This window comes from Dermacentor variabilis, chromosome 11 (assembly GCF_050947875.1).
Source record: "Dermacentor variabilis isolate Ectoservices chromosome 11, ASM5094787v1, whole genome shotgun sequence".
NCBI classification, from domain to species: domain Eukaryota; kingdom Metazoa; phylum Arthropoda; class Arachnida; order Ixodida; family Ixodidae; genus Dermacentor; species Dermacentor variabilis.
Window position 1 is genome coordinate 9,918,952 of NC_134578.1, and position 16,693 is coordinate 9,935,644.

Below are 16,693 nucleotides of genomic sequence, written 5' to 3' on the forward strand. Positions count from 1 at the left end.
TGCTAGATGGTACCAAGAACGGGAGTCACCGCAGTCAGTAAGAAGACTTCATAAAATGCTCGGTTTGACGTGACATTTATCAGACAGGCTACCGTAAACAAAGTAAATTTATGGCTTTGAAATTTGGCACAGTACGGTCTGGGTGGGAAACGAGCCTGGGCCTCCTGGGTGCGAGATTAGCACGCGTCCCCGACGCCACCGTTGCTCTCCGGTTATGGTTTAATAAAGGTGTGCCTAGTGCGTACGTTCCTGGCGCGTTCATGAATGTTTTTCGAATATGAATAGTAAGTATCGAATAGCGAATCAAATATCGAATAGTCAAACAAGACGCATACATTTACAGCAGAGATATTGCGAGTGAGCCGACTAGTGCGAGATGGACAGATATCAGGGACAAGGGGTCAGTTTTAAACATACTTTCACTAATTGCCAATAAAAAACAATTGTGAGGAAAGCCTCACCACATGTTCAGAGCTTAGAGAGCTAGGTGTTTTCCAAGAATAAAATCGACGAGGTAGGCGATATGGCCTTGTTGGCCGGTCATCGTTGAAAGGTATCTGTATAGCGCAACAAAACAAGAACACAAGAAACGAAGACGAAGACAAGCGCTTGTCTTCGTCGTCGTTTCTTCTTGTGTCCTTGTTTTGTTCGGCTATCCAGGCACCTTCCAAGAATGACTCGCCGAGATGGCTTATCGGATATGGTGTCACGCTACTAAGCGCGAGGATGCGGAATCGAATCCTGGCAGCTGCGGCCGCATTTTAGGGAGGCGAAATGCAAGAACGCCCTTGTCTCGTGCATTAGGGCATGTTAAAGATCCCCTGGTAGTCAAAATTATTCCGGCATCCTCCACTACGGCGTGCCTCATAATCAAATCGCGGTTTTGGCACGTACAACAGAATTAAATAATTTCCAAGAACGAATGACTGCTCTATTAGTCGCTTTCCAAGATGACGGTCGTCTATTACTCGCTTTCCATGAAGACTGTAGAGAAGATGGTTGCCTAAGAAAAGATGGACTTCGTCGAAAAAGAAATCACTGCCGAACCACTTGTGTGCCGTAGACATATCTGAAATGGGCTGTTTCAAGGAAAACATCACTGATTGAAACACAAAACATAAAACTGCTACATCATGCGTGACTAGACTAACATCAGTAAACGACAGACTACAAGCAAAAATCACAGGTTTTCATGTAGGTTCTCACCGCAACGCAATAAACAAAGCTTGTATTACCTTCTTCTGCATTGCTTCGAACACATTTGTCGTTATTTAACTTCCGATAAATTGCGATACATTGTTTAACAGACGGACGAGGTAACCAGCCTTTAACAGTCGTTTATAGCGCAGTATTCTTTAATTTCATTTCGTCGAAAATAGCAAATAGTTCTTTTTTTAATACGAATATAACCTGTTCAAGTGTCGTATTCCAAACCTCGAATACTCACCCACTCCTAATAACGATTTTGAGAGTGTCCACGAATAGACACTGCTACGTCTCGATTGGGGCAGCAGAATCCCATGCAGTGATATGGTTAGTAGACATGTCATTTTAAGCCAAGACATTCGAGCTAGGGCCGCCTTTCCTAACGTCGTTATGGTACTGCTAAATCTTCTTGTGAAATTGGATATCATGTCCCGGCCAAACGTTAAAGGGGTAGAAAAAACCAGCTACAGCGAATCTGTGTATTCAGGGATTTTACATGCCAAAACCACGATCTGTTTATGGGGCACGCAGTAGTAGCTGGGACTCCGGAATAATTTATACCGCCAGGGAATCTTTAACGTACCCCCAATGCAATGGGCACGGGTGTGTTTGCGTTTCACCCAGATCCAGCAAATGTGTGCTTAGCAATCACGAACCACATGAACGGGCAGCTACAATCGGCAAGTGCGAGCAAGCGGAATCTGGCCAACAGCCTAAACACGCTGGCACTAATACGGGCTACACAGAAACAGAATGAAGAGCCAAATATCTGATCTTGCCCAGCTGCCAGAGAAACTCCTAGGGTGCAGCCGAAGACTTCCATCCCAACACCGCGGTCTAGCCTCTTTGAATGCAGGCGAAGGCCGATATTGAACAGGATGCTAAAAAAACTTGTTAGGTTAATGTAGTAATGCTAAGGAAAATATTTATTCCATAAATTACGAATGATACGATTTGCAGAACTACATATGTAGAGTACAAAATAGCTAGAAATGTATTCCGTTGTTTTCAAGATACTCTGAAAATGCAAGACACTGCAAAAACAAAATAAGTTCTACATCACTGAAGCGCTTTATTTCGTCAAACAAAGCGTAGGGTTAAATTGCGAAAAACTTTTCGTCGCCTTCGGAAAGCGTTGCTTTTAAAATTTTGCTTACGTAAATACCCTGAAAAATATCTACAGAGATTCCACAGCCACCTTAATTCCACACAAGAAAAGTAGGAAGATACCTATAAAGAAAGGGGTGACACAAGGAGACACAAACTCTCCAATGCTATTCACAGCGCGCTTAGAAGAAGTATTCAAGCTATTAAACTGGGAAGGCTTAGGAGTAAAGATCGATTGCGAATTCCTCAACAACCTTCGGTTTGCCGTTGACATTGTACTATTCAGCAACAATGCAGACGAGTTACAACAAATGATTTAGGACCTTAACAGGGAGAGCATTAGAGTTGGGCTGAAGATTAATATGCAGAAAACAAAGATAATGATAAATAACCTGGCAAGAAAAGAAGAGTTCAAGATCGCAAGTTAGCCTCTAGAGTCTGTGGAGGAGTACGTTTACCTAGGTCAACTAATCACAGGGAACCAGGACCACGAGAAAGAAATTCACAGAAGAATAAAAATTGCTTGGATCGCATACGGCAGGCATTGTGAGATCCTTAATGGGAGCTTACCGTTATCATTGAAAAGGAAAGTGTACAATCAGCGCATTTTACCGGTGCTGACATACGGCGCAGAGACTTGGAGGCTGACAAGAAGCTTGAGAACAAGTTAAAGACCGCGCAAAGAGCGATGGAACGAAGAATGCTAGGCATAACTTTAAGAGACAGAAAGAGAGCGGTTTGGATCAGAGAGCAAACGGGTATAGACGATATTCTAATTGACAGAAAGAGAAAAAAATGGCGCTGAGCAGGTCATGTAATGCGCAGACTAGATAACCGTTGGACCATTAGGGTAACAGAATGGGTACCAAGAGAAGGGAAGCGTAGTAGAGGACGGCAGAACACTAGATGGTGCGACAAAATTTGGAAATTTGCGTGTGCTGGTTGAAATCGGCTGGCGCAGGACAGCGTTAATTGGAGATCGCAGGGAGAGACCTTCGTACTGCACTGGACATGAATGGGCTGATGATGATGATGAGACTGCGTTATTCTTAAATATCGCCGCCTACACTGAAAGCCGCTCTCCAGTAGAGCAGCGTTGTGCTCAAGATAAAAAAAAGCGCTTGTAGGTGATGTACTTGAATAATGATGTCTCATCTTACTTATCCCACAGTGTCACACTCGATTTAGAAGCGTACTTGTTGTGCAGCTGCATTTTGAGCGTTGTACGCTGGCGAGTTATGAAAGGAAAGTCTTTGTCGTGCGCGCGACTTTGTTGCTCCTTTTCGTTTACTGCAGACCAAGTTGGCCGCTAAGCCAAATTCGCCGAGTCGAAAAAAAAAAAAGCCAAGAACATCATTGGAAACACGGTCGCACACAGCCATCATAAAGGTGCGGGGCAGCACACCCGCTATTTCTGCGCTGATTCGTGACATTTTCTCCAAATCGGCGCCCGATGAAGTCACAGGAATGACTCTAAAAGCGCCAGTAGACGGCGCGACTAAAGCATTAGGACAATCCATTCCCCAATATCTGTAGAGTACAAATCTTAAAAAAGAGGTGAAGAAAAGGCACCAGGTTGTAATTAAGTTACTGTACAAAATTCTGCTTTACGAATGTATATCTGAAATACCAAAATTTTATTTCATTTATTTCCGGAAGTGCCCACGAACAGCTCACAGAATGCTCACAAAAGTCTATGAAATACTGCAAGGATAGAGTACTTCAAATACGTACTAGCCTGGGCGAATGTAGGAATAGCAAGATATGAGAAGGGAGAAGTAGGAGGCAACTCACTCATTGGTACACGTATACATGTTTCTTGTCGGGCGAAATCCCGAGAAGACCGCCTCTTCACATGAAAATTGAGATTCCAGGTAAATAAGGATCGACGAAGAAGTAAACGTTCATCCTGAAGCAAACATTTTGACAGAGGAAAAATTACCCTTGGAGCCCTTCCTTAGTTTTCACGTTAATGACGATCTCTAATCCCACGGTAAGTCCCATCCTGACGGGGCTGTCTGAGCCACGCGTGTTGCAAAACTTATCCTTGCTCAATGCTTTGTGACAGAGGGACACTTCAAGCCAGCGCCATTAAAGCTTGCGCCCGGTGAAGTAACTCTATTTTCTGCTGTAACACACTTATTTTTGCGCGTTCTTCATATTTAGGCAAACATAAGGTATAAAGCCACGTCAAACCCAATGGTGAAGCTCCTACTTACAGGCCTTGAAAGAAGTCAGGTGAGCCACTTACGATTGTTTCCGCGTGCCCAGAAACACTTGCGCTAAACCTGTGTTAACTTTTCATGTGTGAGCAGACGGAAAACTACATTGTCTCCCCGGAGGTCGGTTACCTGTTCGACGACCTAACAATAGCAAAGTTCAAATTTCACGCCATGGGAAACAAGAAAGAGTACGGCGATCCAGATTGCGTCTATCTCATGACGGGGTACTCTTTTTTTCTCTACACTCTGTCCGACAAACCCATGGCATAGGGTTAATGACAGTTAAGAAGAAAATGGCTCATATATTTAATGCAGGCTCAACGTGTTTACCATCTATAACGGCAAACTGACCGACGCCGGTTTAGGTAAGTAAGATTTTATCGCGTATCACGCCATGAGGCACTAGTAAAAAGCGTTTTTTATATTGAGTGAATCCCAGGGATTTTGCTATCTTTTGGCAAGAGTAGGGCACGCAGAGACGCACACGCGTCTACACGCAGAAATATTTTTTTCGGATTTTATGATCTGCACTAATGACATTATAGTCGTCTTTCTGAATGACTTCCTAATTGTGGTAAAGAGCTACGTTGACAGAAAAGCGGTTTGATTTTGTCGAGCTATGGCAATAATTCTCTTCTCCAAGTGATGCCTGTAATCACATGTCGAATCTATTGCACCCCCCCCCCCCCCGGCTATGCACTAATATGAATTGTTCATTCGACGATGTCAACCTCACTACTTCGTCCTCATGCAACTCAATCAGCAGTGCCAGATTTTATAGCGTGAACGCTGCAAAAAACTTTAAGAAAACAAAACAGAACGTTGACCCATAGCGTTATGACGTACAAGATGTCAATAAAGGCCGAGAGGCAGAGGACATGGCATAAATTTTTAGACGCTAGCATAGGATAGATTTACAATGAACTGTAGGGGTTGTTTGTTAAGAAACGCACTAAAGAAACAATCATTGTATCAGTTGAACAAATTCAGTGACGTGCACATTTACAACCATTATGCTCTTTCTAGGAATCGGCTTTGTTTCCGGTGTCTGCACAAGCCACTTCGTCGCACTCGGGGAAGACAGCCCGGGACTTTACAGTGGAACGCACACTTTCACACACGAAATTGCTCATCTGTAAGATAGGCCTTTCGCATGCACCTTTTTTTAATTAGGGCAGGATTGACACAGGACGCATCGTCATCTGCCTTTTAACTGTACTTATACTGCGAAAACATTGAAAAGCTATGGCATATTGGGATTGTATAAAAAACCCCCGGTCTCCCCATATCTCCTATATTATTGGATATAGGAGTCTTGATCAACAGATTAAATATATGAAGCGAACGAGCAAGGAAGTCAAGGAGCGAATAGTGGCAATTGAAATGCCGAAAATAGCGAAGAAAAAGGAAAATGAAAGTGGACGAAAAGAGAACTTGTCGCGAGTGGGAGAAAAACCCACACTTCTCAATGCGTTGCACTACCAATTGTGCTACGGCAACGGTCATCCATTCTTTCACTGGCTTGGGGCTTTATGTTTAATAGATACAACCCTGCGACTCTTAGCCAGCGTCACTCGGGGCCATGATAGGTGGATGTGGAACATCCTTTCTTGCCCGATTGTGTCACGTAACACGTGAATTTAGGACAACCGGCACATGGCTGATAAACCCTCGTACACAACGTAATGGCAGCAAGGCTTCCAGATTAAAGACACCGCTATTAATGAACGAGAAGAATGGAAATAGTGGGGCTCAATTTTTGCTAATCACAATCATATAAAGCCATCAAGCAATGAAGCCAAGGAATGCATAGGGGTAATTACTGTGGTTAAAATTGAGATTTTGAAAATATGAAGGGAACAAGAAAATTAATTTGGACGGAGTGATAACTTGTCACCGGTGTGAGACGAAACACCTCCATAAACATTATGCACTCGAACGGTGGCTGGAAGGGCATCATTATTAAATCTATGTAAACTTTTCTACGCCAAACACAGGGCGAGTAGTCTTGGAGAGCCGGACGCTTGTAAAGCAAACAAAAAATAAATGTTCTGCAAGAACTTCCGTAAAAAAGGCTGAGGAAGAAAAACTGGATGCCAGCACTAAGTTTGGCTGGGCATAAGCCTTCAAGAGAGCCCGAAATACTGGATGATGAATGTTAAATTACTTTAAGCTTATACAATAAAGCAAGCAGTGAACTGTGATTGAAAAAGACATGTCGCTGTAGCCAAGGTTTCCCCAAGTGAAGAAGAATTAGTTTATTTTTGTTTTTTATTTAATTATTTTTTGTTTTACAAGCGTTGGGCTCTCTAAGACTACTTGCCCTCTGTTTGGCGTAGAAAAGTTTATATAGATTTAATAATGATGCCCTTCCTGCCATCGTTCGTGCGCATAATAATTATGGAGGCCTTGTATCAAGCCTTGGCCTGTGATAGAGCTGCTTGCCATGAAAGCGTTTATATGAAGTTTTCGTCTTCCACACCCGGCGAACGTTGGCAATAAGCGGAGGTGTAAGCAAAGTGAGGTGAAATGTCTCAATGTGTTGCAGTGAGCTAGTTGGTTCGGTGACATGGTGAACCACTGCGCTGCGAAGCAGTATTATGGACCAGGATGCCATGGACTAGGACACTAGACCCACATGAAGTGCAGGCGATGAACACTTTGATGAGAACGGCGCAAAACGTGTATAAATCTAGAGTAAGCATGATGCACGCCATCACATGGCGTTTCAAGTCCTATGCGCACGAATTTGTGTGTTAACAAATTAGATTTGTGTTTGTCATCTCCTGCTACTGGCGGTGCCCTAAAACACGGGCCTTTTGATCGCGATCCAATTTGGAATGATTCTATGATTTTTCGCTGCATTTGATTGCTGTAGGTGGCAACGATGGTAGTTCCTTCTAAGTTCTGACTGGTGAAAACCTTGTTTCGCAGTTAAGTGCTCCTCCATGTGACATTGTTCGACTACTGTATTTGTCCTCTTTATGAAGTCCAACGCATCTCTTTGCGGGCAACATCAAACCTAGTGGATTCGAGGCCGTTTTTTGAGTAAAAAGTACTGGGACCATGGCCACATCAATCACTGGCACAAAAAGCGAGTATTGCCCTAGTGCATGAGTTATTTTTCGCAAGCTTGAAAGACCGCTTATAGTGCTCCAGTACATCCTTCCACATGCACTCACTGCTCACTCTCTTCCTCATTCTATTTACCTTTCTCCTTACCTCCACTGTAGGAAGTAAACCGGACAATCGTCTGCTTGCCTTCTCTGTCTTTCCTCTTCCTCGCTTTCTCTCTACTGTTCGTAACTTCGTTCTCGTCTTCGTGTGATCATGTCTTGCTTAGTATGCATTAAAGAAACTCCTTCTGTATATTTCGAGAGCTACGAGCGGCCTTAAAGATTTTGTAAAAACATAGAGCCAAATCTCACGCCTGCCATCCTTATGCACTTTGCAAAGGCTGGGAGCAAAACATGACGGAGACGGCCCAGACACGGACATCCCAGGACACCCTGGTGCAAAAGATTGTCCTTGGAGTGACGGAAACATGATGAGCTACGTCAACAAAGGGCCTGAATTCCAACGTTTTTCGCTGTGCAGCTTGAAACAAATCCGGCATGTTATCCGGTAAGACCGAAAACAGTTGCGGAAGCCCAGCCTTTAAGTTCTCCCCTCGGAATCTTTTATCTAGATTGACACGGTTGAAGCCTATCTCCAAGGGACCGGACTGCGCTGTTCGCCGGCTAAGTCGGAGCTTCTGTTATACAAGCCCATTCAGCGGGGTCGCCCTCCCAAACACCAATCTGATCACCGACCCTGTGACGCCATCACCCTACGCCTTCAAGATGGCAGTCCTATCCCACACGTCCCTAATATCCGGGTTCTCGGTCTCACCATCTCTACCAACGGCTCCAACGCCTTGGCTCTCAACAAGATCTGTGCCCAATCGCAAAACACCCTACGACTTCTTAAACGTATATCTAACCGACGAGGAGGACTCAAAGAAGAAAGCCTTCTCCGACTCGTCCAATCCTTTGTCATATGCCACATTACGTACGTTGCTGCGTACCTCAACTGGTACCGGGCTGAGCAAAACAAGCTCGACACCCTCATACGAGGGGTCTACAAGCAAGCACTTGGGCTCCCGCATTGCACCAGCACTGAACTCTTCAACCAACTGGGAGTTCACAACAACCTTTCCGAACTCATTGAAGCCCAACAACGCTCTCAGCTTGAACGGCTCACCCTTACCGAAACGGGGCGCTTTATTCTGTCCACGCTTGGCTTTACCTACCATCAGCAACAGGGCCCCAAACAACCGATCCCGACCGACATCCGTAGCTGGATCTACATAGACCCTATCCCTAGAAATATGCACCCTGAATATAACAGGGCCCGGCGCCAAGCTCGGGCCGGAGCTATCATAAAAGCCCTTGCCCACGTACCTGGCGTCACATTTGTTGATGCAGCCCAATACTCCCATGGCACACGATTTGTGGCCGTCGCCACACGCGATGGAGCCCTACACCACGCCTGCAGCGTCACTACCCCCACTTCCGAGACGGCTGAAGAAGTGGCCATTGCCCTGGCCACTTTGGATCCCACCTGTCACACCATAGTGTGTGACTCTCGCTCAGCCGTTACTAACTTCAGCAAAGGCCGTATTTCTCCCCAAGCTCTTCGCATCCTCTGCCAGGCACCACACTCTAAAGACAGCATAATCTCCCTAACATGGATCCCGGCCCATGCGGGCCCTGTCCACCCACACCTCCCCAATCTCAACGAGGTCACCCACTCCATTGCGCGAGGTCTAGTAAACCGCGTCGGAGTCACTGGAGATGAGTTGGACACCAGGGACAGTCTGACCACTTATAACGATCTCGTTAAGGCATTTCACCTCAGTCGCCGAATCTTCCCCCCGCCTCACCCAAAGTTCAGCCGGGCGCAGGCTACCACCCTGCGTCTACTACAAACAAACACGTACCCTTCACCCGCCCGCCTCCACCTTATATTTCCGGGCGTCTACACTACCCCCAACTGCCGGTGCTGTGGAATTCACCAGGCTACGCTTCCGCATATGCTATGGGAGTGCCCAGCACAGTACACCCAGACTAACACCACGACTCTCTCGTCGAGGTTGCATGAGGCTCTGCGGAGCTCCGCCCTCGACGACCAAACCTGGGCGACCCAGCACGCCCGCGAGGCGGCGGCGAGGCAAGCCCTCGACGTCCCTTCGTGGGAGGCTTAGGCCCGGCCATCATAAAGTGCTGGTTCTACAATAAAAGTTTATTCCTCCCTCCTCCTGGCCATCCACACAACGGATTTTATAAGGTTTTTTGCATTTAGATGAGAACTTTTGCCGAATGCTAGAGGTAGTTTATTTATTTACGCCTTCAATTTTGTTTACCAAATATGAATAAATCGTAAATTAAAGAAGAAACCATTAAGCTCGTAAACTTTACTCTGCAATGAAAAGAGCTACCACAAATCTGACAATCTTATCAATCAAGAATTTTGACTCAATCAAGATTCCGGGTGTTTCAGTAAACATTTTCAAAAAAGAAATGCCTGTGGCGAATAGCACAATCGTACTCCATGAGCTTGTCTACTCGAAGAGAGGGACATTACTTGCACAAATAAATAAAATGAATAAGTGACTAATTAACATAAGTAAACAAATTAAGATTATAACTAATTACCTCACGGCATACATTGCAATTTACAAATTATAGCCGGGGAGTTCGCGAAGCAGATCCACTTGGAACGAATTCTCCAGGTGACACGAGTTTCGAGATATTTATTCCAGAACTCTGCGGAAAAATGCAGTGGTGTTCCTGTTACTTTTGTGCTTTAATGCGTAAGACGACGTCTTGTTAAGAAAGAAATTAGAACGACAGTGAATTTTCACTCCAAGTTTGACACCGCATATCTCGTAAATAGTGTCGTCCACACAATTATTCTCAAGTGGATGTGCCTTGCAGTCCACCAGCTAGAATTTGTAAAAAAAATGTGCCCCATAGTAATTACTTAGAAACCTAATTAGGGCATTTTAGTTAATTGGTCTACTGCGGGTTTCACTTTTATTGCAAGTGATGTCCGCCTCTTCGAGTAGACCAACTCATAGACTACTGCTATCTGCCAAAGGCAAGCTTTAGCAATTTTTGAAAGGGTGCCCTGAAACACATAGTATTGAATTCTGGGGATTTCACACATGACTGCTTAAGCTTGTTGTCTTTAACCTTTATTTAGTGGACTACTGAAGTTAGAACCTTAATTTTTAGTTGAACTGGCTGGTTTACGTTTCTAAAAACTTTGCTCAAGATTCAGGGCATTGCACATTTTTTGTTTATGTACATGTTCTTTCTTCAATGACTACTGCCCTGTTCAAAGTGTTGTATGTGTATCCCAGTGTTGTAAATTTGACTCTATATGCTGCGTCCCAGTTCAGTTTCTGTTATTTGATTTTAGTTTTGCTTCTGAGCTGAATCGGCCGAACATATCGATCGTTAAAAAGCTGTGCAACCCATTCTTTGGCAAATGTTTATATTGCTTTGTTCGTGCCCCTTTTGTGTTTCGTTATTTTTCAAACGTAGCAGCCAGCTACGGAGCTACGGTAAAGTCGCACTCCTATGGAAAAAAAATACGACGATCACTTAAGCTCACACTAGGATATTTGCAGCGACTGCAGGACGTATAATTACTGTGTTGCAGAAACATATAAACAGGTTCGTGCCTTTGTGTGCATTTGGATATGCGTATTTACATGTGTACTCGTAATTCTTTCCGCAATTGACATATCAATTTCAGCGGGGAACCAAACAGCCGGAGTAAAGTCACGATTAAGCGTGTTTCCATTCGAGTAGCGAGAGAAAATTTCAAATGGTTTTTAAAAGTGCCCGAGGAGCATAGGTCAGCATAGCAAGCGGATATTTAATCTGCAATATTTTTCCAGGCTATGTACTCGATCGCATTCATTTGCGCTCATACTCGTCGGCGCTTACGTTCAGAGTCACTTCAATTCACACTTCCGGGCTGCCGCGCCCACACGAAGGTGCTCACTCGAACACATGCTCACGTCCACCGAAACTCGCGTTGATCCTCACGCCTAATTAAATCCCACCGTCACCGTATTTCACTCTTGCTCATGTTAATCACCATTCCCTTCCGCTCAAACCCCTTGTGATTTACTAACGAACTTACCCCACTTCTGCAGAGTGGGCTTGAGTCACCGTACTCGTGAATGCCGGCCTATTCGGAGCAGTCTCTTGAGCCGATGGCTGTTAGTATTTATTCACTTTCCGGGAGTTGTTCAGATAGCGGGGAAGCGTGCTAATGTTACTTTCCAAGGCTCAAACGACCCCATTAGAGTTGGCTTAAACATTTTCCAGTATTATACCATAGGGTGTTTTTCAAGTTCTCCTGGGGTCACTGAAAATAAGTGGGAAGTGGGATCTTGGAACCGTTACTCGCAGTAGTTGATATCGAAAGACAATCACTGGAGTACGGAGTCTTAGTTTTGATACGGCGGTCTTGATACACGAGAGATCATGACTGCCCCACCAGTCTGTTAGAACCTGTATTCTGAGATTTGCAATGTTCTGATGCTCGATTGGTATTACTTAAATTTTTATTAGTTATAAAAAAGTGTCAGATAATTGGAAGCAAGGTTTGCGTTACTTCAGAAACTCCTAGCTCCAGTGTAACTCACAGACGTCACAGGCGTTCCTCAAGGTCACGTGGAGTCACTGAACAGAAGTGCAAAGTGGGGTATTAGAAGCACTACTCAGAGTAATTGATATCGAAAGACAATCACTGGAGTGCGGGGTCTTAGTTTTGATGCGGTTCCCTTGATACATGAACAATCTTGACTGCTCCAGCAGTTTGTTAGTACCTGTATCCTCATAATTGCAATGTTCTACTAGTCGCTTGGTATCAGTTCAATTTTTACTACTTGTGCAAGAGTTTAAGATAATTAGAAGCACGTTTTTTGTTACTTAACAATTTCTCGTTCAGAAACTCCTAACTCCAGTGTAAGTCACAGGCGTTGCAAGCCTCACTTTAGCAATCTCCTTGGGGAAAAAGTGTTTGCGAAGGAATGAACCTATTTGCAGTGCAAAAGATTAAAAGCTACGCATAGACCAGTGGCGGGGGCAGGCTTATCCAGAGCAAGCAACGGTTGACTCCGGGGTGCCTGTCAATTTCCTCATTTTCTGGTATCGCAGACCGGTGCTGTGATGTTATAGGCTGGGCGAACATTCGGAAATTTGGCATACAGAACAGAATATTGCCTTACTCCATTCGGTCTTCGAATTGAATGCTCATTGTTTGTAACCACGTATATTTTTATAGCAGTTCTAGCAATCATTTAAATTGCAAATGTGCGATGAATTGGACCCCGGCGGTCACATAGTAGACATAAAACACAAGAAGTTATAACGCAGCGGAATGCGATGCACTTAGCTCAGGGAGCCAGATTTTTTAGGACTAACAGCCATCATTCACACCCACCAACATACTGGGGGTTTACTCCTAATGTTCCGTTCGTGGTTTTAAGAAACAACACTTTATGACGTCTAATGGAATGGCAGAAATTTCCTAACGTCCTTAATGTGTTGATATATGATAATCGATAGTGAAAACGTATTTTAATTGCTGGAAATTTATTATAAATGTATTCGCAGTTTGAGTCGATTCCATTTGCTTCTGGCAGTTTTCGATTTGCATTTGATCTGTTCTCAAAAATTGCTTTTTGCACACCTCTAATGTTACATTCAGGGACGTAAATTTTTTTACTATAGTGTACTGTACATGTCCGAATACACCATGCGTTTTTCGTGTGCTGTTGTTCTGACATGACTGCACTGTTACAAGTAAGAAAAGTACTCCCTCAAAAAAAAAAATCTCAACCGCTTCGGTTGGTGCAACTGCTTTGCCATTTCTGAATTTCAGCCGTGCAGGACCAACGTGCTGGAAAGTGTCATCAGCGGGGAGCACTGTGAAGCGTGTGTTCCCAGGAATGGCGGTGACCTTTAAAAAATTTTGCAGCGCCTTGCCAACCGACAAGGAAAACTCCACGTATGAATACGTCACCGTAAGAATAAAACGTTTTCCGTATCAACATTTCGTACTTCTAGCGGGAGCATAAACGGCCTCTCGTACAATACCATTTTAAACGAATATATTATGAAATTATTGATCTTTATGCTTCTCATGCAGGTCAATCAAAGCTCCTGTGTCGTGTCGTGTCATTTTTCCAAAATGTACACGTATGTATGGTATAATGGAGTACCGGAGCATTACAAGATTTCCTTCGCCATAAAACAAGACGCGTTGGACTACATGCAATGTGGCCCCCAACATGTAAGCACCGGCCGGCAGACTTAAAACTTATGCATGCTTAGTACACGTCAGCGTCAAGTACTTGGACATGAAGAAGCTCTCAGGTGACAAACATCAAAACGTGGTGGCATTATTTAGAGAGGAACTGCAGGTAGGAGAGGCGTTGTGCATAGCGCAGAAAATTGTGTAGTTAGACTGCAGGAGCGTTGTAAAGAAAAGGAGCCGAGGCAGAAGACAGCTTTATACTAAGGTCACTAGAAAGTGTGAGAAAAGGATAATTGAAAGACAGGCAGGTTCACAAACACTTGACTCGTAATAATAGAAGTAAATCTGGTGATCCAATCCTGGCCGTCGCATTTGTAGTCTGGCCAATCAGTTCAGCAAAGACCTTCCCTGTGGAGGAAGTTTCAAGGAAGCATAATATTGTCATCCCTAAGGAGTATTGCCAAAGCAGGAAAGAAAACAATACAAATTTCTCAGAAATTAAACAGTAGTTGAAGAAAAATAAGCTCTTGTGCGAAGGCGGAACCTGGAACCAACGCATTTATGGTGCGCCCGTTCTACAATCTGCATGAGGTGATCAAAAGGCTAGCAGATCGCAGAGCTAGGCTGAAGCGCAAGACATAGAATATGGCAAATATTTTCTGAGGATGCCTGCAAGTGGAGAAAATTTCATATAAGGAAAATGGTGTCACGCACATAAGCGTTTAGCACGAAACTACAAACGAAACCCGTACAGGCTTCTCAGGGAAAAAAATTAGTTTTTGTAGCTTAGTGATACTCCGGAAATGATGTAATGCTTTCATTTTACTGTCGTTGTAATGTGTGCGGCGGGGGCTTTTGTATGATTAGGCGTGCCTTTGATCACAAAAAACAAAATAAGTACTTTTAGTGTACTCTGCAGTTTAATTGTATTTCGTGCTTGCCTCGAAACTTCATTCGGAGGGGTTAGGCGTTCACGTGAACAACTAAAGTAATTTAATCATGTAGCAACAGCGAACGTGCAGGTACTCGCGATCAATGATATATTTAGAAGTAAAGAAAGAAAACGAAGAGAAATCACCCTTCGGATCAGCGCTTCCTTTTGAAAAAGGGCAGTAAACACATGTTTAGTTTTCGAAGAATAGTAACATGAACCTTTTTTAGAAAACATCTCAAGTAATGAAAACACGAAATTACATATCAACTTATCATGCGACGAATTGCACTTTTTGGGAACGTGCAGCAAAACAAAACATCAGCTAAAGATGTCGACAAACACTGTAAGGTGGGGAGTCCGAACATGTAACGACGCAAATATCACATACAAATTTTATGTCAGACAGCTTCACTACTTCAACAATTAGATTACATACTGTTCCCCATTTTTATTACATACTCTCCGACCCTCGCTTTTCAACGTTCCAATTCTGTTGAATGGCACAATAATCTGATAACTAAGATCTTGTGAGCTGTCAACATTTCTTGAGTCTCCTAGTGATCCTTATACAACCTCATCAGAAAAACATGCTGTAGAGGAGTGTATAAACAAAGTAGTCTAATGCGGCACATAAGTATTATATCAGCCTAATAGAGGTTATGAGTCGCTTTTGCAGTATCTGCATGAAACGGAACTACAGGCTTATATTTAATTCCATTCTGACGTTATTCCGCGTGACAACCGAAGCGATTAAAAAAAAAAACGTTCTAACGATGCACACTTAGCACAGTCAGTATTTCCCAGCATCAACTTGCGGTGTATTCCTGCTGAGTGGGTATGCATCACGCTCATTTATTTTCCTAGCGTGGTTAATGTCATTTTATTTGTCTGAGCTGTACTGGCTTCAGAGAGCTTGCGTGCCATTAAGTTATGACTATCAAACACGCCTTTTACTCGGAATACGTGGTACTTTCGCGAGCGTAAATGTTTATTACTTGCAGCGTAGCTACAACTATGCTCGACGGGCACGGGAAACCATGAAGGTGTGTTTAGCCTTTTCTTTAGATGCTGCTGCACTCTAATCAGCGGGTTAAACTTTATTTATTCATTCAACTAATATCTAGGTTCATGTGTGCTCTACTGCCCCAAAGAGCCAGTTTTAAAGCGCCATTAGGTCAGGAATACAGAGCACGTCTATATGTTTGACTAGCGTCATCACTATCGTAATACTCGATGTTCATCACTCACGCTTGTCTAGCCTGATGCGCAAGCAATGTGTTTAGACTTGCGTAAGCGTTACTGCCTGACCGCAGTAAACAACAGTTGCGCAGGTGTGATACGCCAGACAGTACTGAAGTATAGATTTTTCTTCGGTCATATTGGTAATAGATGTTATACTTTATTGTCACACTTACCCGTAAGACACAGGTCACCGTACAAGCATGCACACTGAATCAAATTAATTACGCTAGAACCTTTCATAATAAAGGGTACGAGCAAGTCACTACATATTATAAGGAGACTAGTATAGGCCACTGCAAGAGGTAAACAGAAAGCACATCTTACAAACAAGAGTTTTAGCGAGTTTGTCCCCTATTTTATGACGAAGAGGACACTAAAGCGGTTATTCATCTTCTCTGCAGGTTTGCATACAAGGTGTGTGCATGGAAAAGCCTTCTGACGTTGACGGACATAAAGATGCACAGATACCAACTGCTGTCGTTGAGACTTCTTATGCACAAACAACCCTAACACCGACGACAAGACGGAGGTACCGGCGGTGGCTCAAGGCAAATAGGCCCTGACCGACGCGATGGTAACGCAAATGTGGAATCAGTGTGCGGACTTCTAATGTGGATCGTGCACAGTCTGTAACAAATAAATATAGTAATACAACAACGTC

General features: G+C 43.8%; 1 protein-coding gene across 3 annotated transcripts in view; it reads left to right on the forward strand.

The window, feature by feature from the left end:
• Nucleotides 1–16,693, forward strand: part of LOC142564282 (venom metalloproteinase antarease TserMP_A-like) — a 43,900-nt gene extending 27,207 nt beyond the window's left edge. Inside the window, exons 6-13 of one of the 3 annotated variants that reach the window (XM_075675223.1) lie at nt 4,480–4,551; nt 4,629–4,759; nt 4,851–4,900; nt 5,562–5,670; nt 7,992–8,159; nt 13,482–13,623; nt 13,749–13,892; nt 16,434–16,693. In XM_075675223.1, the coding sequence (XP_075531338.1) occupies nt 4,480–4,551; nt 4,629–4,759; nt 4,851–4,900; nt 5,562–5,670; nt 7,992–8,159; nt 13,482–13,623; nt 13,749–13,892; nt 16,434–16,595 (978 nt within the window). In that variant the 3' untranslated portion in view covers nt 16,596–16,693. Of the gene's footprint in view, nt 1–4,479; nt 4,552–4,628; nt 4,760–4,850; nt 4,901–5,561; nt 5,671–7,991; nt 8,160–11,745; nt 11,812–13,481; nt 13,624–13,748; nt 13,893–16,433 lie in introns of all 3 variants that reach the window. The other 2 variants (XM_075675224.1, XM_075675225.1) reach the window with 2 other exon arrangements.